This window comes from Rousettus aegyptiacus, unplaced genomic scaffold (assembly GCF_014176215.1).
Source record: "Rousettus aegyptiacus isolate mRouAeg1 unplaced genomic scaffold, mRouAeg1.p scaffold_m13_p_3, whole genome shotgun sequence".
Lineage (NCBI taxonomy): Eukaryota > Metazoa > Chordata > Mammalia > Chiroptera > Pteropodidae > Rousettus > Rousettus aegyptiacus.
The window spans coordinates 164,447,664-164,471,933 of record NW_023416306.1 but is presented as its reverse complement, the minus strand read 5'-3'; the positions used below and the strand labels follow the sequence as shown (position 1 = coordinate 164,471,933).

At 38.1% G+C, this 24,270-nt stretch overlaps 1 protein-coding gene across 6 annotated transcripts in view; it reads left to right on the top strand.

Moving 5' to 3' along the window:
• RPS6KA5 (ribosomal protein S6 kinase A5) overlaps positions 1 to 24,270 on the top strand; it is a 137,560-nt gene that overhangs the window by 45,505 nt on the left and 67,785 nt on the right. For 4 of the 6 annotated variants that reach the window (XM_016154289.2, XM_016154282.2, XM_036238432.1 and 1 more), the window contains one exon: positions 14,936 to 15,154. In XM_016154289.2, coding sequence (XP_016009775.2) covers positions 14,936 to 15,154 — 219 coding nt within the window. Of the gene's footprint in view, positions 1 to 5,292; positions 5,445 to 14,935; positions 15,155 to 24,270 lie in introns of those variants that run through there. The other 2 variants (XM_016154295.2, XM_036238431.1) reach the window with 2 other exon arrangements.

Here is a 24,270-nt window from a genome sequence, read left to right as displayed (position 1 = left end):
AAAGGGAATAAAAAATTAAATAAGAGCCTTCCCCGAGCATCCACAGCATAAGCCAGGCATCGCACAGATTTGCAGCTTGAATTTGAACACACTTGTGTGATCCCAAAGAACAAAAATCACGTAAGAATTTAGGTTACAGTAGTCCTGACTTGGTAGTTCTCAGGTGTCCTGCAAAAGCAAATATAAATCCTCCTTGGCAAAATAAACGATTATCCAGACCTTCAAGAAGTATCAGAGTAAGTTTTACGGACATAGTCTTAACTGTTGAGAAGCAAGGCACTATGAGTGAAAGAAGTAGAAAGAATAAATAGCAGAATTAGGCCCACAGAGACTTGGAATTATTAGCTATAAAACATGATATACATGTTTATATGGTTTTAAAATTAAAGGGAGATTTTTATAGTAATATTAAGGATAAGGCATGCTACAAAATGACCAGACGGATTTGAAAAAACTTTTCATAGCGTCCATAAAAGCTGTAGGAGAGTGGAAGACTAAGTGTCTGCAAAATGCCCAGAGAAAATAACTAATTTGGAATCGTATACTCAGCAAAACTCTATTCCAGGAATGAGAGAAAAATAGATGTTTTCACACATACAAAAACTGAGTGTGTTTTCCACCACTAGGTTTTCACTAAAAGAATTTCTAAAAGATGTAGGGAGAAGAAAAATGATCTCAGGAAAGTTTCCGAGATGCAGAAAGGATTGGTAAACAGGGAAAATCTAAACAGTATTGTCTATATAAAATCACGGTCATGACATTGAAATTGTGAGGTTGGAAGAAAACTGAAATGTTGGACAGAAATAGCTTATCATGTGGGAGGTCATAGGAGGTAGTGTTCTGAGGTGGTGTTTCTAACATACACACTAGTCTTGAATGTGTAAATTACCATACTGAAAAAAAAAAATAGAAAACCCGAATAGTCCTATCACTGTTAAAGAAATTGGGCATTAAGTTAAAATCTTCCTAGTAGGAAAATACTTGATACAGTTTTAAGAATTGCGCTCCCAAATATTAATGGCATAGGTAATTTTAATCTTTCATAAGCTCTTTCAGAGGATAGAAAAGATGGGATTATTTCCTCCAATTCATTATATAAGGCTAGTACTGTAGCCTTAATTCCAAAAACACACAAAAAGAGTATGAGGAAGGAAATTTATAGGCCAGTTTTACACATGTAAAATTTTAATATCAAATTTATAAAACCAAACCTTGTGTGTATTTTCTTCCAACGTGTTTAAAGCTTTGTCTTCTTATTTACCTTAGCTTTATGAATGGTTTGATCACAGGTCTTTACGGTAATCATGCAAAGGCGAGGAAAGAGTTTACCAGCAGTGTTGTACTTCTGTATTTCCATTTCAGGCTGCTTTGCTGTTCTGTAATTGGTCTGTTGTTAGCCATGGACACTGCTTTTCCTTTTTGTCACTTGACAGTCTACTTGCTTATAAGAAGATGGAATAACTAAGAAACGTCACTGTAGGCATTTCTGTATTTAAAAGCACAGTTTTGATGACTAAATGGAGTAGGTGGAAACTTTTATTATGAATATATTAAAATCTCAATTTTTATTCAAAAGTTTTACCACTAATCTTTCAGTTCATTACCTTTTAAAGGTAATTTTTTTTCAGCACTAATAGAATAATAGAAAAGTCTTATCAAATGTCTATGTGTCGTGTCAGGTTTTCTTTGCTCGTGAAACTGAAACTCTTCTGATAAATTCATTTCTATATATTTTGAACTAGAAGAAATGGTATTCATCCAATATCTTGAAGACTGGAATTTTGGAATATAAAAGGTTTACTTTTTGATGTTATGTAATATTCATGAAATTTGCATGTAATATTCATGAAAAAAAAAGTCTCTTATTCAGAGTATTGCTTTATTTCTCTTTTCAGCTGTCTTGTTTCTTTTGGTTAATCACTAATTTGTTGATCAGTTTTCTAAGCTAGAGACTTGGAAATAAGTTTCGAGTCTTCCTATTTTGACCTTTTGATTTCTGGTTTCTGATAAAATACTATAAATTTGCCTTCAAAATGACCCCTGGGTTTACCTTTTCTGTCGCTAGTGCCGCCACTCATATTACCTTATACGGGCATGTCGTTAGGGTTTTCTTAACTGGTCTGCCTTGCTGCAAACTCTTGTTTCCGTTTAATGCATTTTTATGCACATTATGTTATAAGTAATATGCAGCCTCATTAAAACGACATGATGGCTCTACTCTGTTTCAGAACTTAAGAGTGCCTTTTTTTTCCCCAGTTAATTATTCAAGTCCAAATTCATTCTTTGCTTTCAGGCTTAGCTCTGTTTTCTCTCTTGATTTTCTCCAGTCACCCTGAGATTCCACCTGCTTTCTAGTCTAGTTAATTTTCTCTGACACCCCTACGATTCGTTGCATTTTCCCACCCTGCGAGGGCCTGCCTTGTCTTGTTCTCCCATCCTGATGTTCCTTCTCTATTCCAGCCATCCACATCTTGCCAAAATTGCTTCATTCTCTGATGGAGGCTCCGAAGCTCTTTTGTAGTGGTTCTGTGAATTTTCCTCGTATCTGCTATTTTTCTTTATACTGTAAGCTCTTAAGATCATCTCTGTATGTTTCTCCAACCCTGTTGCCTGCCCCCTCCCCGTATCCATAACAATATGAAGTATAATAATAGCCTGACAAGTATATAATGTGTGCTCTTGTCTCTTGCAGTATTCTTGAGATTGATACTCCCAAGTCCAGGAAATATCTTTGGTTCATCTTTTAGAATTATTTTGTTTTAGATTCTTTGTGGGAATAATGGTCCTATTTTTATTTTTTTCCTTACCTGCTGCCTTCCTTTGGAGCATTTTGCTTTCTTTGAGACATCTGTCCAAGTGTAGAAGGTAGTCTTTGAACGTACCCATTGTGTGCATTATTAGTAATTCTGAAGTTTACTGAAATGGAGCATGACGGTGTCACCTAAAAGAATTTAGTATTCTCTTTGAGTTTTTTTTTAATTCATTATACACGATCTATACTTTGGAGACCTTTTAACATTATGACAATAAAGATAAAATTTACCATGTAACTGTAAAGGGTGCAATTGAGTTGATTTTCTCTTCCAATTCTGATGCATTCGTAGCTATGAAGTATGCGGATATGGAGGATGACTTCGAAGTCTAAGGTTTGAACCTTGACGTTATCACCGCCTACTTGCATTCCTTGGGTAAATGTCAAGGATTCTGTGAGCCCAAGTCCCTATTGGCATAGATTAATAATACCTATATTACAGTGTTATTATAAGATTGAGATAGGATATGAATTGTTAATTGCTAGATAATGATCAGTCGAGGTTATTTATTGAACAGGGAACTCCACTGTAAAGTTGTACCCTAAATTAGGAAAACAAAATTATTTAGGACTTACTCATAAGGAAAGATTATTAGTTATTTCATATAGTCACTCACTCCGTTAGCATATCCGGGAGTAATTTCGACTGAAGTTATAGTCCTAATAAAAATGTAACAAAAATATTTCACAAATGAGATGTTGAAATTTTATTAACATTTCTAGGAAGTGGATTTGTGTATTACCTAAAAAATAACATGTCAAATGAAAATGTATTTCGTTCTTTGTTGTCTCTTAACTATTCAAACATTTTAGATTAACAGCCTCTTTGTATTTTAGTTTAACAATCTTATGCTAAAATGTACATAAAATGAGTAATAAAACATTTAGATTGCCTGACTCATAGTAAACGCTGTATAAATTTTAGCTATTTATATAGATGTAAGGGAAAGAAGCCCAGCTTCTAGAAGAGCTAATGAATGTCATCTCTTAACAAACATTTTATCGTAAAGCCTAAAATATGCCCAGCAGTGGGGAAATACACCCACCAGACGTCTTCCAGGTTTCACGATGATCCTTCCTAATCCGTCTGCACACTACAGCTAGAGCGATCTTTCTTTCTCAGGTGCACGTTTGATCATGTCGCTTCTAAAAACCCTTTAGTCCGTTCCCATTGCTCTTGGAATTCATTTCTTCACGTGTGTTTATTTACTAAGAGGACAGTACTGTTTTGGGTGCTACGGATAGTGTAGTGAGCATTAAAAAAAGATAACATTACATACAGACTTGCCAATTGAATAATATGAATCTGTTATTCATTTAATGAAGAATTATTTCTGGGTTTATAAGACCTTGGAATGAGTTCTGGCAGAACATAGATATTCAAAGTGCCTTGCCTCCAGTAATATCTACTGAGCAACAACCATTCGTGCCTACCTGAGTCCCTGGTGCCCTCATAAGGTTACTTTTCCTTATGTGCTTTTTTTGGGGGGGGGACAGTCATTTAATCAACAGCAGATCTTTCAAGTTCTGTGGAAATACTTATCTAGTAGAGAGACTGTCTTTGGGTTAGTCTCTCTACTAGGTAAGCAGCCTTAAGTGCTGTCCTCTAACTGTTGACTCTGGTCGTTCTTTCCTGATTAGTCCCAGACTCTATCAAAATTGTCCCTGACAAGACAGACTTGAAAAAAATTTTTCTTTATTGTGGGCTTTTCAGGAACACATTTTATTTATTAAGTAAGGTGTAATTTTAGTTCTCTGGGGTAATTTGCCACTAGAGGGCGCTAGACATTGCACTAGGCAACAAAGACACAGCTACTTTATGGTGATATGATGGGGCGGGGAATCTGGTTGAGTCATGTCAAACACTTAAAAAGTGTGATGACTTAGTCATCATTTGTCATTTTATTCTCTTAGGTGTTTGGAAAGTATCCCTATTAAAATAATGCTTTTAAAGGAATGCATTCATTAAATTGTCAAAATGTCGTTCAGAAAAGTTTATAATTTTGCATCTGTGTATACCCACTCTACCCTATGCTTCAGTGCAAGCCCACAATGTTTATGGAAATCGGAGAGGTTAATGTTTGTGATATTTTATGCTGTAATCAAAAGATGATTCCATGTGAAGGTTGGGGTTGACATTGTCTCCCTGATGTGAATATGGTTCAGTGTGTTATGCTGTCTGAGGACACGGTTGCGAGAAGCACAGCCTGGGACAGGGGTTTGGGCGCACGCGATTCATTGCAGGAATACTCCTAGAGAGAGCGGGGGAGGCAGCAGGGGCGGGGCCGAGCCTGAGCAGCATGCGCTCTAAGCTGGGGCTAGATTCAGCCTGAACCTATGGGAAGTTTTGGAGCAAGAGTGTGGAGGCAAGCCTTTCGTACCCTTGTTAGTGCTTGGCTGCAGGCTGCTCAGGTGGGGGTGTGGTAGGGCATGGTGGAATGTAACCTCCCGGGTATGGCTGTGGCTCCTGTCTGCTGTAGGCCTTTCCTCAAAGAAGAGGCTGTGGCTGTTAGCAGCTGAGGTGTGGGTGCACCAGCCTGGAAAGGTGTGATCCGGCAAGGCGTCATTTGCATCTACCACAGATGGTCCTTAACACTGGCCAGGTAACTAGGCACACAGCTTGTTTTTTGAGGTAAGAACAAAGAATGATTTATGAATGTGCTGCTTAGTCATCCTTATTTTCTTGTTTTCTTATATTTTTCTTTCAGTAAGATCCTCTGGTAATCACATCCATAGGTAGTCATGTCCAAGTCTAGATCTCACAGTAGGAATGGTTTCCTTTGCAGCTTTTTCTTCTTTCCTGCTGGACCAGAATCTTTAGTTTTGAAGTCATTTGGGACCAGGGGTAAGAAATGGCCTATAGTTTACATGGGTCACCCATATGGAGATAATCAGAAGTTGGCCACAGCCACTTCATACGTTCATGCAATTAGAGCCGGGTTAATGCACGTGGTGTCTTAATGTTTTCTCTGGAACCTAACAGTGCTCATCTAGAAGATTATTACACAGTGAGGCCTTAAGTATTCAAGCTAATGTTGAAGGCATAAATGGAATCCACAGATAGCTAATCCAGAAACTATTTTTTATTTTCAACCTTCTTACATACTACGTTTTTAGAGGCTGTCGCTTTCCATGAGAAAATACTGATTTGTGTTCCTGATTCAGTTGTACAGTTGTTTTTAACCATTACAGTTAAGCAATGAGTCAAATGGCTCTGGTTAATTTAAAAGCTAAAATTGGATTAAATCTAGAATGCTGGCACTTTTATTATGTCTTTTCCAGATCTTCTTTATTATATATCTTCTAGAGAGGATATAAATGTTTATGCCTGAAACAAATGACCTATTCAGTCTCTTTCATAAAAATTACTGTCTATAATTTCATATGCTTTTACTATGTCTCTGTTTACTTTTAGCATCTATTTAAGTAAGCATGTTTTGGGTTCATATCTTTTTCTTGTGTGTTAGACGAATAATCCATTTTAACCAATTTACCTTTATCAACCTTAGAAATTTAGTTTTTATGATTTTACAAGTCTTGGCAACATGGGCTAACAAAAAGTTATAGTTAAATGGCTTAAATTCTCCTTTTTTATCTTAAAATTACTTTGAAATACTTAGTTTAATAGGGTTTTAAAAAATATTTGGAATTAAGTTTGCAGTTAAGATAACTATCATGTAAAAGGAATAAAGGAATCAGTGCTTCTGTTTGATAAATATGTAAAATCAAGTACATTTTATTTTAAATGTGTTTTAAAATTTACCTATTTTCAAAGAAGTACAAAGGTGTTTTCAAAGATGGGAAGGAAAGGTACCTAGAAAAACAAAATACAAACAAAACAAAACAAAAAAACAGTGCAAGCCAGATAAGGGTAAGTGAGATTGATGTTATAGACATCTGGAATGAGATAGTCATTGTGATCGAGTCTTAAATTTAACTCTGAGGTTACAAGAGGTGGAAATAAAGGGAAAATTCTTTGGCCTAAGTCTGTCATGTCTGTTTTTTACTTTCTTTATTTTTAAGGAAAGGCATATAAATTCATTTAGAAATGCAATTGCTTGGTCAAAAGGTATACCTATTTTTAATTTTTTGAGGAACCTCCAGACTTTTCCGTAGCAGCTGTACCAATTTGCAATCCCACCAACAGTGTATGAGGGTTCCCTTCTCTCCACATCCTCGCCAACACTCGTTGTTCTTTGATTTATTGATGATAGCCGATCGGACAGGTGTACAGTAATATCTCATTGTGGTTTTAATTTGCATTTCTTTGATGATTAGTGTCCTTGAGCATCTTTTCATGTATCTGTTTGGCATCTGTATTTCCTCTTTGGAGAAATATCTGTTCAGGTCTTCTGCCAATTTTTTAATTGGGTGGTTTGTTTTTTTTGTTATTGAGCTGTATGAATTCTTTCTATATTTTGGACATTAACTTCTTATCAGTCGTATCATAAGTAAATATCTTCTCCAATTCAGTTGGTTGTCTTTTTGTTTTGTTCACGGTTTCCTTGGCTGTGCAAAAACTTTTAGGTCGATGTAGTCCCATTTGTTTATTTTTGTTTGTTTGTTTCTCTTGCCCAAAAAGTTATGTCCAAAAATAAATTACTAGTAGCAATATCAGAGATTACTGCCTATGTTTTCTTCTAGAAGTTTTATGAGTCTTGTATGCAGTGTAAGAAGGTGGTTCAGTTTCTTTTCTTTTTTCTTTTCTTTCTTTCTTTCTTTCTTTCTTTCTTTCTTTCTTTCTTTCTTTCTTTCTTTCTTTCTTTCTTTCTCTCTTTCTTTCTTTCTTTCTTTCTTTCTTTCTTTCTTTCTTTCTTTCTTTCTTTCTTTTCTTTTCTTTTCTTTCTTTCCTTTTTCTTTCTTTTCTATCTTTTCTGTCTTATGTATCTGTCCAGTTTTCCCAGCACCATTTATTGAAGAGACTGTCTTTACTCCATTGTATATTCTTGTTTCCTTTGTCATATATTAAGTGAGCATATAGGCGTGGATTTATTTCCGGGCTCTCTATTCTGTTCCATTGATCAATTTATCTGTTTTTATGACAGTACCCTGCTGTTTTGATTACTGTAGTCTTGTAGTTTAGTATGGTATAAGGTAGTGTGATACCTCCAATTCTGTTCTTCTTTCTCAAGATTGCCATGGCTATTCGGGGTCTTTCATGGTTCCACATAAATTTTAAGATTATTTGTTCTAGCTCTCTGAAAAATGCCATTGGTATTTTGATAGGGATTGCATTGAATCTGTAGATTGCTTTAACTATGTGGCCATTTTAACGATGTTGCTTTTTCCTACCCATGTGCACGGTGTATACATAGGGTCGATTGTAGAGAATTACAGGGATGGATAGTAGCGTTTCTTTGAGATTCTGAGGTCTAATTAATCAGATGTTTCAGATGATTCTTCAGAAGTTCCCGATTACAGTCAGTTTCTCCACTGAGGTCTGGGCGTTTGCTTCCTGTGTCCTGAGTGTGCTGAGTCACATGACATGAAGCAGCTTCTCTGAGAATCCCTCCCATGATGGTGCTTTTACAGGGGCTTGATATGCACTCCTCCAGCATTACGTATGATGTATGTTCGGCTGGCCTGTTAACACAGATGCCAGTTTCTAAGGACAGGACAAGGGGAATTTAGAGTTTCCAGAATGTATTTCTTGTTTGCTTCTGTTTCTGACACTGCTGTCTCAGGGCAAACGAAGTGCTACAGGGGAAGAGGGAGGGAAAGGCAGGTGGATGGTCAGTGCCCAGGACTTTTCACATGGAAAGATAGAAATCGTCCCCCCAAGCTAAATGATGTATGAGAAAGAAGGGATGTGGCCAGGCATCGCCATTTATTCTCGTGTAGTTGTGGCGGAATACGAAGCAGTGGCCGCGTACAGATGTCCCTGTGTGAAGATAGTTTCCTGTTCCAGGATGGTGACAGCGAGACTTTCCTAGTTCAGTTTCACCAGGGAGTGTTGCCAGGTATCATATTTAATGCACAAATTAAGAGGGATTACGTCATGAGAGCTCATCATTCCTTCTGTAGAGGGAAAGAGCTGGCTGGGGCTAGCTCTGTGCTGTGCCTCTGCGTTACTGGTTTCTGGAACTTCAGATCAAAATTGCCAGCTGAGAGAAAGTATTTGGCTGTACGCTGTAGAGCTCTTTCTTTGGCCTTTTCCTGTTTGCTAACTTGTTTGTTCGTATTTTTTTCCCCATGAATTTAACATTGTTTGAGTTTCCATGATGCGCCAGCTCCAGAGTTACTTGCTAATAATACGAAATGAGTAAAATCAGACATAGTTTATGATTTTGTGGAATTTATGGTCCAGTGGAAGTTAATTAATGAAGCAATCACACAAATAAATGAAAATTTTTGTTTTTGATCATTTCAGTGACAGGGAATGTGGTGTTATGAGAGCATAAAATTAGAGGAATTGTACTAGTCTGAGAAGTCATGAAAGGCTAGATGTCTGAAGAAGTTAGCTGAATCAGATGGTGAGAAGGTGGAGAGAGGTAGGGAGAAGCCAGATGATTTAGATTATATTATGGATTCTCTTTATTTTAAGAGCAATGGGGGAAATCATGTTTAGAGCCAAAAGAGTTATATTTTTGTCAACAATTTAGAGGACAATACAAAAGGTATATTTACCAGATTGAGGGCGAAAGCAAGCTGAGAGGCAAAGCTAGTGTGGGCTGATGGCCAGATCACCTCCAACGAGATTCCAGTGATCGGGAAGGATGAGAGGGATGAACTCCAGCAGGGATGACTGAATTTTAGGTAGTGGAACTCTCACATGACATGATTAGCGCTTGTGGTTCATCAAAAAACATGGGTTAAAGTGGAAAGATTTTAAAGGGATATATATATATGTATGTATGTATATATATATACACATATATATGTATATATGCACTTTGAACATATTACTTTTCACTTAAAACATATAAATATGTATTCACTTGCCAGTCTTTGAGACTTTTTGAGAACAGGTTCTTAAACAATGGTTTATTTTGCATAAACCACACTTGTAATGCATCATTTAAAATTAAGTTTCAGATTCTTTAAAGTGGAGCGAAAACCAGACACATTTCAGGTAATTTAAGTACAAAATCCTTTTTGATTTTCCTAATTTTTTTCCCCTAGCCTTTTATAATCGTTTCACCCAAACCTCATTTTCAGCAGTTCTTTTTAAGTGTTTTGCTTTTATCTAGTTCTTCCAAAGCATTCAATCTCATTTATTTCTTTTCTTTCATATTTACGTTTCCATGATTATGTAATATTTAGTTAGATTATGCAATAAAAATAAAATACACAACAGGCGTGAACAGGTAGGACAGTGAGTGTCGGTGACTGATATGAAGCAGACGACTGAACTGCACGGGGACAGACGCGCGAGAGTGAACTAGTTACAGCATTCAGTGTGAGGCAGTGTGTTTCACGGGAGAGCAGGGGAGTATCAGTCCTGGGAGTTGTCTCAGTGGAAGTCACTACGAGTTTCTGCCATTTTACAAAAAGCAGTAGTTCAAGTACAGTAGTTTATGCTACAGGTGACATGGCTGGTAGGCAGTGTGTACTATGTAAACACTTTTAAGCAACATTAATAAAAGAATGACAGGAAACAGTGATCTCACAGTGTTTGAGCCATTCATATCTCAGTGAGAGCAACATGTTTTAGGTGAGAACTGTGATGAAGGAAATAAACCAGAGGCCTTCTGGAACAATAGTTCTTAACTTTTTCCTTCAGAACAATGCATGCAGACATACACAAATTCTGCATGCATTTAATTTATGGCATTGTAAGCTGATTGTTTTCATAGACAGACCACAAAAATAAGTATTTTTAATTGATCTTATCATTTAAATGCAGATATTAAAGGCTACTTCCTAAAAATTTTTAATGAATTCATATTTTACAAATAAAATGAAAAGATTAGTTGAGGCTCCAAGTAAATTCCAGCGAGAGGCTTGGTTTTGTTTAGCTTGAAAAAGTAGTTGAAATCGTGCAGTGGCTTTTGATGTGACAGGCAGCATGAGTGCCGCCTCGTTTTTGAACTGTGAGCCACTTTTAACTTTTTTTTATTACGACAACAAGCATCAAAAACCTGATTCGTGGTGATCATTGTGGCAAATGGAAGAAAAATCCCACATTTGGAAAAGCAAACCGAGACCTGCTCAGAGGAACTGGACATTTTCCCCTGACGCTGTTCACTTGGTTCTACATCACTGCCTTATCCAGCCATTGAGATTGTTGTCAGCGAGGTTCATCAACACTGTGCTGTGTCACAGTAGAATATAAATCCACATTTCTGCTGGAACGGACGTAACCTTCATAAAATATCTGTAGTTTTCCTCCAACCCGTGGAAGTCTTTCTGCTGCTGTGGGAAGTTCACGCAGTTCTCTCTTCTGGAAGGGCTGCGTGGCTGTGAGCACACAGGCTTTCAGCAGAAATGGTGTCGCTAGGGCCTAGAGCTGAAAGATTCACCTCATTTATAAGCTCACAGATGTCTGTCAAGCTAAGTGAGGAATTAATCCTTCTTAGAGTTTACTTTCCCTCAGTCGCAAAATAAGTGGAACTTCTACCTCATGTTCAGTCAAGAGCTGCAGCTCAGGGCCTTTGGTAATCTGGTGAACTCCATGCCCTCTCCTCATTTTTTATCAGGGTATCTCGTCAAGGCCCTGGCTCTGAGGAAATTGATAAGCTGTACAAGATGCCTGTGAAGATTGCTAACAGAGTGTTCGAAGCCACTGCATGCAATGCAGAAATCAGAAGCACGCCGAAGCATCGCGCTCTGTCCCTTTACCTAAGCAGCATTGCAGATGTGCTGCTCAGCGGCCATTTGCGGGGCCCACCTGAGCAGGAAGTCCTTTTGTTTATCTTTTTTGGCCAGAAGAGTTTTCACCATTGGTAGCCTTCGCTGTTCTCAAAAGATGCTTTCAGAATAGGAATTCCTTAACAACATCAGCACACACATAACTAATGAAAGCCAGGAACAGGCTGGACTAGAAGGCAGTCATTGATCAAGTTGCAAACTAAAGGGAAATAATATTGCCACCAATTCCACTTTCAGTGGCCCCTCTTAAAACACTGGAAAACACGCAGGTGATGGTGGAGTAGATGGAACTATTCAACAGAAGGACTGCTTCCCTTTCTCCCTCTGTCCGAATCTGCAGACCAGCTCAGCCAGGCCAGGGAAGGTGGTTTCTTCGTCTCTCTGGTAGTAAATATATTTTCTTCCCTCTTTGCAGTGTGATAAGCAGCCTCATGGCTGCTTCAAAAACAAGGCTGTTTGGAAGCAGCTATGTTTTAGTTAGGCAGCCTACTCATAATTAAGATCCTGTTTGTCTGAAATAGTTGTTGTTTGGAATGTTGTAAGGCACTCCTTGAATTGTGTTACATAAGCATCTGTTGGCACTTACAGTGTGTGGCTTTCGTTAATCATGGCAATTATAGAAGTAAAAACAAAAGATTTGTGGGCTTCATCGTACTTTTTTCCCTGACATTTTCTGATAGGTGAAAATATATTGACAGGATATGTTGTCTTTGGCTCATATTATTGGAAAACTTCTGGATATCATTACCTGGCAATGATGATGACAGTTTATTATTTGACCAAACAGCATATAATGTGGCAATAAGGATGATTTATTATTTGACCCACATATGTTAGCATCCTATGCTACCTCACTTATTTGGAGTGAAATACAACATGAAAAAAAAAATAAACAGGAAATATTTTTTATTTTTTTTCCTGTTTGTTTTTTTAATGTTGTATTTCACTCCAAATAAGTGAGGTAACATAGGATGCTAACATATGTGGGTCAAATAATAAATCAGAGTGCGTCAGTGGAACTTCCTAGTGATAAGAAGTCTCAGAGTCATTTACTTGAAGATTGGTTTAAGGAATAAGGACATTTTGCATAGATGAGATAGCATTATCATATTTTTAAATATTTAAAAAGTTATCTCATAGAAGAGGGTAATAATTTTTTTTATAAATCCAAAGGGTATAGAAGGACCCACAGATGAATAGTATTAAAAAGGTCTGTTTCCGTTCAATGTAAGGAATATTTTCCAATATGTAGATTCCCCCACCAGTAAAACGGAGTACCTTACGAAATCTTCTCTTAGAAGCAGCAGTCCTGTGTCCATTCCGCCATTTTGACACCTAATCTGCACTGTGACTTCTGTTCAATGTCTGGCTCCTTGTCTGTTTGCCGGTGAGGCCATTCACTTCAGGGAGTCCATGTGGGCTCTGGAGTTGGGCCAGATGGGCAAGTGTGACCTTGGGCAAGCGACCCAGCTCTTCTCCACTTCTGTTTTCTCATCTGTAAAATGGCGATAACCCTCCTCACTTCTTATGGGGACGTTACAGGAATCAAATGAGTTAACATCTCTGAAGTTCTTGACAAGTACTAGACATGAGGTGCTAACGCCCTTTTGTCTGCTGCATGGTCAACACCTGTGCTGAAGGCAAACATAAGTGGTAGGAAGACCCTGAATAGCATCTTTTTTCAGTGGCAAAGAACGATTTTCTACGTTGGAAAGGATAGATGGATAACAGTTCATTTATTAGGTTCTAAAAGTTTTCTGTTTTGGTTCACTTCAGCCTTACTAAAATTCCAATCTATTATTCTTTTATTTATAATGATACAGACATTATTTACAAAGACACAAACATTTTGTGAACTTTTTCTCGATTCCAGAATGTGTTCAGTATGTTCATGGTGCTGATTTTATTAAAGCTCAGAGCGTCAATTTCTAGTATTCATGAAGAATCTTTTTTTTATTCATTTATGGTTAAGAGTGTGGTCTCTGGCATCCCACTACTTGCCTTTGAATCAGTTCTGCCACTTCTTAGCCCAGTCTTTTGGCCAGTTCTGTAGGGATGCTGAACCCATTTCCTCATCTGTAAAATGCAATTACTGAAAGTACCACCATTGACTTTTCTGAGGATTAAGTGAATCGATATGTGGAATACGTTTAGCACAGAGCCTGGCATAGCAAGTCCTTAATAAGTGCTGGTTTTCCTTTTTTCCTGGAGTGTTACAGTCATTCACTGATCCATTGTATATCATGTGTCTGTTCTGATTCACTTCCTAGAGTACTGGACTGAGTAACCTACAGGGTACAAGAACTTTTCCTTTAAATCTCTCTCATTCTTGTGGGTGGATTAGAACAGAATTATGTGCTAAATCCTGGAGAGGTGTGGGCAGAGTATATGCAAGCACTGGTCTGGATCACAACTCAGACTGTACCCGGAATGGTCTGAATAAAGGGTGTTAACCTCGAAAGTGGTCCTGGGCTTAACCATCCCAGGATGCATTTGCATTTTTAAAAGGAAAGAGAACTTATACCTTGTAGGGGTGAATTGGGCACCTGTGCCTTCCCTCTCCCGGGATTTTTGCCTGTCCTTCCTCCTCCCTCTCCCTCCCACCTCTTCCTGCCCTCCCCCAGCCCCTTTCTCAAGGGAAATAAATGCAGGTACCTGTACCACACATAGGAATTGTCCAACTGAGCCCTTACACTGGGAATCTGTGGCGAGGCTGACCTACCAAGCCATGAATTACAACCCAGAGATGTAAAGAGGTTTCTGTCAGATTGCTTGCAATTTAAGATCTTTTAATGTTTTTTTTTTTAAATCTAAAGATTTCTTTTGTTTATATAACATCAGCTTATGTTGCTTTAGATTTTTAAAATAAGTATAGAGGGGTACTTGATTCAAATGCACGTATGAGATTCTTAAGAACTGTTTTCATTTGTTTATATCAAGAGCAAAACCTAGAGGTTTTATCTGATGTCTAAAATGCCCTAGTTGTTCCAGAATTGGATTGTGGTTAATTGACCATAATAACAGCTAGTTTCCTACAGCTAAAAATATTGAGGCGAGAATAACAGTAAAAGAGCAAAAGTATAACTTTGGCAGCAGTGGTGAGATATGCAGATACTGGGGGTTAGACCTAGATAGAAATATGTTTGGCATGAAATTGAAGAAGTCTATCAAAGAGCGATTTGAAACAGCATTAAGGCTACTTTCTCATTCAAAGAGTGTTTTCTTTTTGTGCATTGTAACTTCCAACTGCCAGTAAATTACCGTTCTGCCTGCATAGCATTGTAATTCTTTTCATTCTTTTTTCATTTTCAGCTTATGGAAAAGTATTCCTGGTTCGTAAAATTAGTGGTCACGATACTGGAAAGCTGTATGCCATGAAGGTTTTGAAAAAGGCAACAATAGTTCAGAAGGCCAAAACCACAGAGCACACAAAGACGGAGCGACAGGTCCTGGAGCACATCAGGCAGTCGCCGTTTCTGGTGACGCTGCACTATGCCTTCCAGACAGAAACCAAACTTCATCTCATTTTAGGTAAGTGTCAGTTTTCGTCAGACTTTTTACAGGAACTTTTTTTGGGAGGTGGCGGGAGAGCCTTGTCATAATGTACTCAAAGAGTAACATACTTTGAACTTTGAAGAAATGAATACTTTGACTTTCATTTTTCTGTCTGTGGCGGCATTTCCTTGATCATCATGAATTGCTCTGGATTTGGGATTTCCCAACCTGAGAGCATTTATCTGCTTCTATTCCACACTCCGTTATTAAGCTTAAGAAACACCCGAGCCACCTGCTTCCCTGGGCTGTGTGCTTCATTCAGATGTGAGGAGCTGAGTAGTGACCTGGGCACAGTATCTGCTTTAGGAGTTCTTGGGAATGTGCAGGTTTGGGCTGGCAAGGGAATATTTATGGAAATGGGTAATTGGAAAAAAGAAAAAAGAAATTAAAATTTTCTAATTTTAGAAACGCTTTGCTTTTCTGGTGAAAAACCTGCATCATAGCGATACCTACCAGTCAGTCGACCCTTTGAGCCCTCCCATTTCTACTCACAGCACTTTTTAAATTTTTTCCTTTCCTAAACTGACTTGGACTATGGTACGTGAACTTTGGAAATGTCCTCCGTGCATATCTCCAGATCGCTTTGTAGAAAAGTTGTGCTGTTTTCTGTTCTACTAGAAGTAAATGGCAAGACTTCCACTATCGCACTATGCCATCATCCAGCATTTCATCCGTTACAGTTTTAGTCCCATTCTTGTGACAATTTGCATTTAAGTGTTATGATTCCCTGTCATCACACCATTCTGAGGATTAGATGAGATAGAGTTTCACATAGTGCTCCGTAAGCATTAGTTATTTCGTGAGTGCCTGTGGTATTCCCGTGCTGTGCCGGGTACTACTGACCCCACAACAGTGCTACCAAAACCCCCTCATTAGTGCCGCCGAAGGTCCTGGAAGCTGCATTTCCTGATGTTACCTGTGTCGTGTAAGCTTGAGAGTGAAGATCGGACCTCAGGTCTGACTTACGTCAAAGTTTGCCAAACAGAACTGCCTGTATTCTTTTATTAGTACTAGTACCAACAGGCTTTAAAGTATATATTTGACAATTTAATGGAATGCTCTCATTTTAGAAATTATACTTTTATCAGTGACGGCCTAAAACTGCATTTACCTTTTGAGTCGAGGTCCACGTCCGGCCCACTTCGCAGTGCTCGCCGCCACCTGACGATCCCGACTCTCCTGTCCCCTCCGAGCCCTCGCTCGTGTCGCCTGTCCTGTCGTTCCCGCAGGGTGATGTCACGGGGCTCGTCCTTCTGCTGCCCGCATGTATTTGCTCAGCTGTGTCGTTAACTGATTTTTAAATACGTGTTTCTTCAGAATATTTACCCAGTGGGTTGTAGGGGACAGAGCATTTTAAGACATTAGTGTCAAACATTTTTGGCAGCAGAATCCTGCCCTCGAATGAAAACAAAAACGTTCAAGTGGGAGCAGACAGAACTGCGTAGCTCTGCTTGAATCCGAGATTAAGGGCACCAAGTCCTACCAGTTTATTTCTGTGCCTCACCCTACCAGAATTTCCAACAAAGCCTTAAGGAGGCCACGAAGACTGGTTGAGAAATGATGATCTTGTTTAAGCCGCTTCCTTTACAGTAAACCAGCTCATGAAAGTTAAATCGTATGCCAAAACCGTACAGCTAGTACGAGCCAAAAGCAGTAAGAACCCCAACACCTGGACTCTGCACCTCCACATCTCAGCTTCTCTCTCTTTTCCATTCTCTCACACTTTAACTGTACTCAGTCTTTTTTTTTTTAATTGTTTCTTGTAAGTAGTGTGGTTTTTGTGAATAATGTTTTCATTTAAAAGTAGATGAGTGAAATATTTTGTATTCGATTAGGAAAAAATAGCCCTTGATAATGTAGGTCTTTAGTCATTGGTTCTCCATTATTTTTTTCTTTGTCAGTGGCCCATAAATAAATACAAAATAAAACAAGAAAACCTTCTATCAGCATAAGAGTAGAATGCAGACTAGACAACATGTTTGTTCCATCGTAAGTGAGGCAGTACGTTTGGAAAGCGTGCGCCCTACCTCCTCACCGCATAGATAGGTTTGTTATAATTTTTCTTTGCAAGTGTTTGTAGCTGTTGTTCGACTTTACAGGTAAAACTTTTCAGAAATCTGGAACAGGACTTTATTAAAAACTGTTCATGTGGTTCAGTTTTTTTGTTTGCAAATGAGTATAATATACACTAAGTCAGTTTTCCAGTTACTGAGCTGTATCATACTTGGGCCCTGTCTTGGTCTGCTAGGGCTCCCATCGCGAATGATCACAGACTGGGTGGCTTTCATTTTCTCACAGTCCTGGCACCTGGAAGTCCAAGATCGAGGTGCTGGCAGGGTTGGTCTTTTCTGAGCGGCAGAAGCAAAGAATCTGGTCCAGGCTTTTCTCCTGGGCTTGCAGGCGCCTTTTCACATGGCCGCTCCTCTGTGCATTCACAGCCCTGGTGTTGCTTTTGCTAAAATTTCCTCTTCTTGTGAGAACACGGATCATATCAGGTCACATTAGGGCCCGCCCTCATGGCCTCATCTTAATAACTTAATCACCTCTTTAAAGGCTCTGTCTCCAAATAAAGTCACATTCTGAGGTGCTCACGGTTAGGGCTTCAGTATATGAATTTGAGAGGGACACAGTTCAGCCCATAACTGTCTCTAAAGGTTTATTGATTAACTGACTTTATTGAATTTTTTTGTACTACAAGAGATTAATAGCAAGACTTTACATGTCGAGCTCATCAGGGACTCAGCTGAATTTTTGTCTGATGAATAAATTCTATAGACCTTTTAAAAACATTTTTAAAAAACTTTTATTACTGCAAAAGCATATATATGCATCTAGAAGATATAGAAAAACAAAAATAAGAAAAGAAAAATTATTTTCACTAGAGTTTACCTCATTATATATCCCTGTTAGTATACATTCTTCTAGATCTTTTTGTCTATGTGTCTGCATGCGTGTATGTATGTGTTATCAAAATGAGATTGTACTGTACATACAATTTGTGACCAGATTTTTTTTTTCAATTAATGATGTCTACCTTTTCTGGTTAATAAGTTTTCATTTTATTTAATACCTAGTGGTACAAGTTATTTATTGCTGGATAACAAACCACTTTAAAATGTAGTTGCTTAAACAATGACTTATTTTCTCACGATTCTGTGGGTTTGGATGGCGGATCTCTGCCAGTTTGGCTGGGCTCAGTTCATAGCCTGGCAGGCAGAGCAGCTCATGGCTGCTAGCAGGGCAGAGGCCAAGGCCGCGCGTCCCCTGAGACAGCCTCGCCTCCAACACAAGACCCGCCCGTGGTCAATGGGTAGGGAATAGACTTCGTTTCGTTCTAAGATTTTTTAAAATTGAGGTATAATTGAAACACAACATTATATTAGTTTCAGGTGTATAACCTAATGATTCTGTCGTTTTATATCTTGAAAAACGATCACCACAGTGTCTAGTTAATCTCTATCACCATACACAGTTACAGAATTTTATTGCTGCTGTTGTGATGAGAACTTTGAGGATTTCCTATCGGCAGTTTTCAAATACACCGTACAGTATGACTAACTGTAGTCACCATGACGTACATGATATCCCCATGATTTATTTATTTCATAACCGGTTTGTACCTTTTGACCCCCTTCACCCATTTCGCCCACCTGTGGCAACCACCAAGCCGTTCTCTATATCTATGAGCTTAGGATTTTTTGATATTTTTTAAGACTCCACATGTAAGTGAAATCATATGGTATTTGTGATTTCTCTGTCTGACTTATCTCACTTGGCATGATGCCCTCACGTTCCCTCCATGTTGTTGCAAATGGCAAGATTTTCATTCTTTTGTTTTGTTTTGTTTTGTTTTTTTTTAGGGCTGAATAATATTCCGTTGTATGTATGCACCGTGTTTCCTTTCTTTATTTATCAGTGGACACTTAAGTTGCTTTCCAGCCTTCCCACAGCATGCCGTTTGGTATGTGTGGGTTTTCTTTGTCTCTAAGTTTTGTTGAAAGTGGAGGTCAGTGGAGGTTTACAACCACTCTTGCTGTTCTCTAAGATATTTGGGAACAGAGGTGGAGGTTCCGTTCCAGGTTGCTGATACATTCCAGCATTTCGTGGCTCCCTGGACATTTCTTGACCAGGCTTGTTCCTTGAAGATAAAATTTGCCTGATTACAACAGGCTTCTCCAAATGATAAGATTATTACCATGTTAGTATTGTCTCGACTTACCTTTGACATTTGCCAGATATGGAATACAGCATTTCTGTCAAAACTAAGTATGTGCGATTGTTTCCTGTAATATGCTTTGTTTAGTTATCATCGCCTTCCATTCATTTATATGGTTTCTGCTATCCTCTAAATCAAGGGTCAGCAGCAGTGGACTAGATTTGGCCTCTGGGCTGTAATTCATTGACCCCTTCTGTAAACTCATCTGTTATAAATCACATTTTTAAAAAATTGTACATCATTAATATCTTTTCAGGCTCTGATTTAATTTATACCTAATGGCATCATATAGATTTGATGCATTTTCTCCTTTATATATATTTTTTTAGCCATTCCAAATCTTATAACGTAGAGATCATACCTCCTTTTATAACTTTTTCTGTACCTCTGCCTGGTCACAACAAGAAATATAAAAATATTTTCATCTCTTCTCTTAAAAGTTGTATTCATTTTGAGTAACAGTAGGAAGGAATTCTATGCGGAAAATAATCTCTAAACAAGTTTTTTTTTTTTTTTTTTTTTTTTGGTATTCACTGATCTTGATAGTGGTAATTTTGTCAAAACACCAGCTGATCTGTGACTATTTAAACTGTCAGATTAATCAGTAGACTTTATAAGACATTAAAGAAGCTAATCACAAAGGTATTTATAAAGGCGATGCTAAGTAACATTCTCAGTAATGAATGCCACCCCAGCCTTACAGACAGTTCTGTCATCATGAATCATCCTATTAGTATGAGTTAGAAGGTATTTAAAATATTAAAGTTTTACTTTCGAATATTAATTTCATCTCAAAAATTGCAAGGGAGAGAATACTTGCTAAGATGGTGACAGAGTGGTTTATGATACATCACAGTCTGTTGTATATAGCAAAACAGACAGTAACTGAGGGAGCTTGTTTGCTTTGAAGTAAATATTAATTCACAGCTGATATATAGGTATGTCTTAGTGAGAACTTTATGATGATTTTGATAAGCTGGAATGCATGTGCAGGAGGCGCTATTAGAATGTTGAGCTAAGACCGAAAGAAAAGTGAGGTAACTGGCATGGCATTAAAAGGAGACTACTCCCAGGGGTGTGTGATGCAGCATGTTAAGACTATGCTTTAGATACAAGAGAAAGGAAAAGAGCCATCAAGAGAGATTTAGGGGGTCTGGAGGAGGAAGAGGAGGTGGAAATGAAAACCAGAAAGTATGGGAACTAATGTGAGGCATATCTGAAGGAAAAGAAAAATTTGTGGGGGGGGGGGGGGGAAAGACCAAGTAACAGTGCATAGTGGGGGACAAGATAGGGGTGGGATCTGAATCATGGGCAAATGTGTGACTGACAACAGTTAGCCCTTTGGAAGATGTCACCGTAAGAAGAAATATGTGAGAGAGAAATTCTAAATAAGAGAATTGGAGCCACAAAGGTTAGATGACCAGAGGTCATTCAGAAATTACTAGAAATAAGTGGGTGTTTGGAGAGTGAAATCAGAATGGAGAATCTTTCCTTGAAGGTAGGAGATGCAGGATTTAGCCCTTCTTTCTGTCAGGTAACTGTTACTTCCTCTCCTGTCCATTGAGTTCCATGAGATCGCATGAAAGAGACATGGCCTTAAAAAGTCAACCATTTCTTTCCATGGTTATCGCTTTGCATCCTCAGTGGAAAACAGCGCTGCTTAGATAGTTTCTGTAGTTTTCTGTAATACTGTAAGGCTTATCAGAGTTGGCATTTCCAGTGGATTTCAGTTTCTCCATCTGTTACTAGAAGCACATAAACTGTAAACAATGGTGAGGTTTCTGGGTTCAACATTGAGTCATATCAGATGTGCAGAGGTCTGGAGCTGAAACTCCCCTCTGCTGGCCCGTAATGTACTACATTCCTTCTCAGTAAAGCAAGTTTGTTTCACGTTCTTGATGAGCTAGTGTCATGGCTTTTTAACAGTGATGTTAACAGTGTGAATAGAAGAAGTTGTGGCGAATGTTTACAAGTGACTTCGAACACCTGATTTTTTGTTTTGAAACGTAAATACGCTCGACCTTCTGACCCTCGAACAATGTTGTGGTTAGGGGCTGACCCCTTGCAGAGTCACACATTTGCATATAACTTGACTCCATAAAAACTGAACTACTAATAGTCTACTGTTGACCAGGGGCCTTACTGATGACATAAACATTTGATTAACACATGTTTTGTATGTGATATGTATTATATACTGTATTTTTACTGTAAAGTAAGCTAGAGGAAATGTTATTAAAATCATAAGGAAGACATGTATATATATTTTATGTATTCACAACATATTTTACTCTTAATTGTTTTGATACTTTAAGGCTACACAGGTCATATGCAAGTTTTTTTCAAGTTGTCTCAAACCTCCAAAATTTTTTTCCAATATATTTATTGAAAAAAATTAACACGTAAGTGGACCCATGCAGTTCAAATTCATGTTGTTCAAGGGTCAATTGTAATTAAATATTTACTTAGAAAGTAATAATTTTGATTGAGAGCAGATGCTGTTTACCCTAATGTTAAACCCGTAAGATGTATTTTTTCCTAGTCTTATTGAGGTATAATTGATATATAACATATTAATTTAAGGTCTACAATGTAAGAATTTGATATATGTGTATTTTGAAAAGTGGTTACCACAGTAAGTTTTTAGTTAACATGTATCACTTTACATAGTTACAAATTTTTTTTCTTGTGATGATAAATTTTAAGATCTGTTAGCAACTTTCAAATATACAATACAGTATTATTAATAAAAACTCTATAAAGATAATATCAGAACTCTTAAAAATAATTTTGTCTTAGGCAGTTGCTAGAATCCTGGAAATTTTGTGGAGGTATTCAGTTCAAGTTCGTAAGATTAAGTCACTGTTTTAAAAAACAAATTTATTAGTTTAAAAGCTCTTTATCCCTCCTCCAATATGTACCCACCTTTCTATTCCCACAGAGAGAAGGAAAGACAGACAGACAGACAGACACACACACACACACACACACACACACACACACACACACACAGAGTGTGCTCTCCTGAAACCAACAAGAAAATGCAATGGACGACGATAGGATAACCTTATAAAAACAAAAACAAAATAAGTGAATAAAATGAGGCAGACAGTGCGCGGTAGAGTGTGGGGAGGCGGCGGGGTCTGGATCGGGGCAGCGTGAGACTGACGACGGTCCGCTCTCTGAAAGGTGCCACCAAAGAAAGAAATATGAGGAGGAAAAATTCTAATGAGAGAATCTGAGACTCATAGCTAGGTGAGACGATAAGAGGTCAGCTGCCATCGCTTGTCAGGGCAGGACAGGGCCGTGAGCCAAGGGATGCTGGCAGCTTCTTAAATCTGGAAAAGGCCAGGAAACAGGCTGTACCCTAGAGCTTCCAGAATAAAGGCAGCCCTGCTCACGTCCTGATTTTAGCCCAGTGACCCCCATGCCAGACTTCTGCGGCATAAAATGACACGTGTGGGTGGTTTCCAGCTACCGAGTCTTCAGTGATTTGTTACAGCAGCAGTAGGAAGCGCGCAGAGGGCGAGGGGAGTCGGACCAGACGTGTGGGCCGCTCTTTCAAGCAGCTTCGCCGTGAAAGGGAGAAGAGAAAAGATGGGACGTGCTGGATTTAGGCAGGATGGTAGTGTTGTAAAATCTGTGGCCCTGTTATTTTTGTGCCTCTTAAAGACACAGCACCAGAGCGCTTCATCTGGCCCTCCAGCTACTGTCACATGAAAATCTTTGAAAGCAAGTTACTTGTACTTGAGTAAAATGCAGATATCTCTGCAATTTTAAAACTTGCGTATTTCACTGACATAGCAATTATATAAGAAAATTTCTCTTTGGCTTAATACTGACTAAAACTAGTTAGACCCTCACAGTACTTTATACAAATATATGTTAAGTATTTCTAAGCCTTGAAATTATGCTTACATCGAGGCAGTAGATAAGTTGGGACATCATAAATTCGAATTTTATTTTAAAATTATTACAACTAAACTTGTCAATATTTTTCAATCTATAAATTGTAATCGATGTCTACAAATAATAACAATAGCTAACAGTCGCCATGTAATAAGTGCTTACTGTATATAAGGCCCAGGCTTAACCTTTGATAGCTCATTTAATCATAACAATCTTATGTATAAGTCGGAATTATTTATATTCCTATTTTATAGATAGAGAATGAGCCATTCTATGTTCAGAGAAGATAATTTAGCAAAATACAAAAGAATTGAGATATAACCATTTTCATATAACAGAAAAGTTTCTTTTAGTTTAATCAAGAAGCCAGTAGTCTATACGAGCATCAGAGTAAGGTAGGTATTCCACAGTATGGACTGGAACAAGTAAATCTCAGTATAATTATAAACTATTTTGGAAATCACAGTGATGAAGTGTGCCTCATGGCCTCTGAGAACGTATCAGATTTACTTGTTTATGCGTAATTATTGTCACGAAGATGGACTGTTGATGGTCGCGTCTGCTCTTCGGTTACTATCAGAATAAGTCTTTGCTTCCACTGACACGGTGTTGTCTGGCTCCTGCATACTGATTTTCATTCTCTCTTCTTTCTTTTGCACCTTAAACATTTCTGTGTCTTAAAAATGCCTGTCAGATTAGTAAAACTTGAAGATAATGATAATAACAAGAGTCGGTAAGAACTTTTAAGGCATTCAATCACTGTTGGTGGGATATATCAATGGCTATATCTTTTGGGGGGAAAATACTTATAAAAAATTCAGAGCTGTTATCAAAATTTGAAATGTAAGTATGTTGTGACTCAGCATTTCAGTTTCAGGAATCTGTCCTACTAATCTGTACCTGCCCAAGAGGATAAAATGTATGTACAAGGATATTTCTTATGGCGTTTTCTTGCTTTTATTATTCT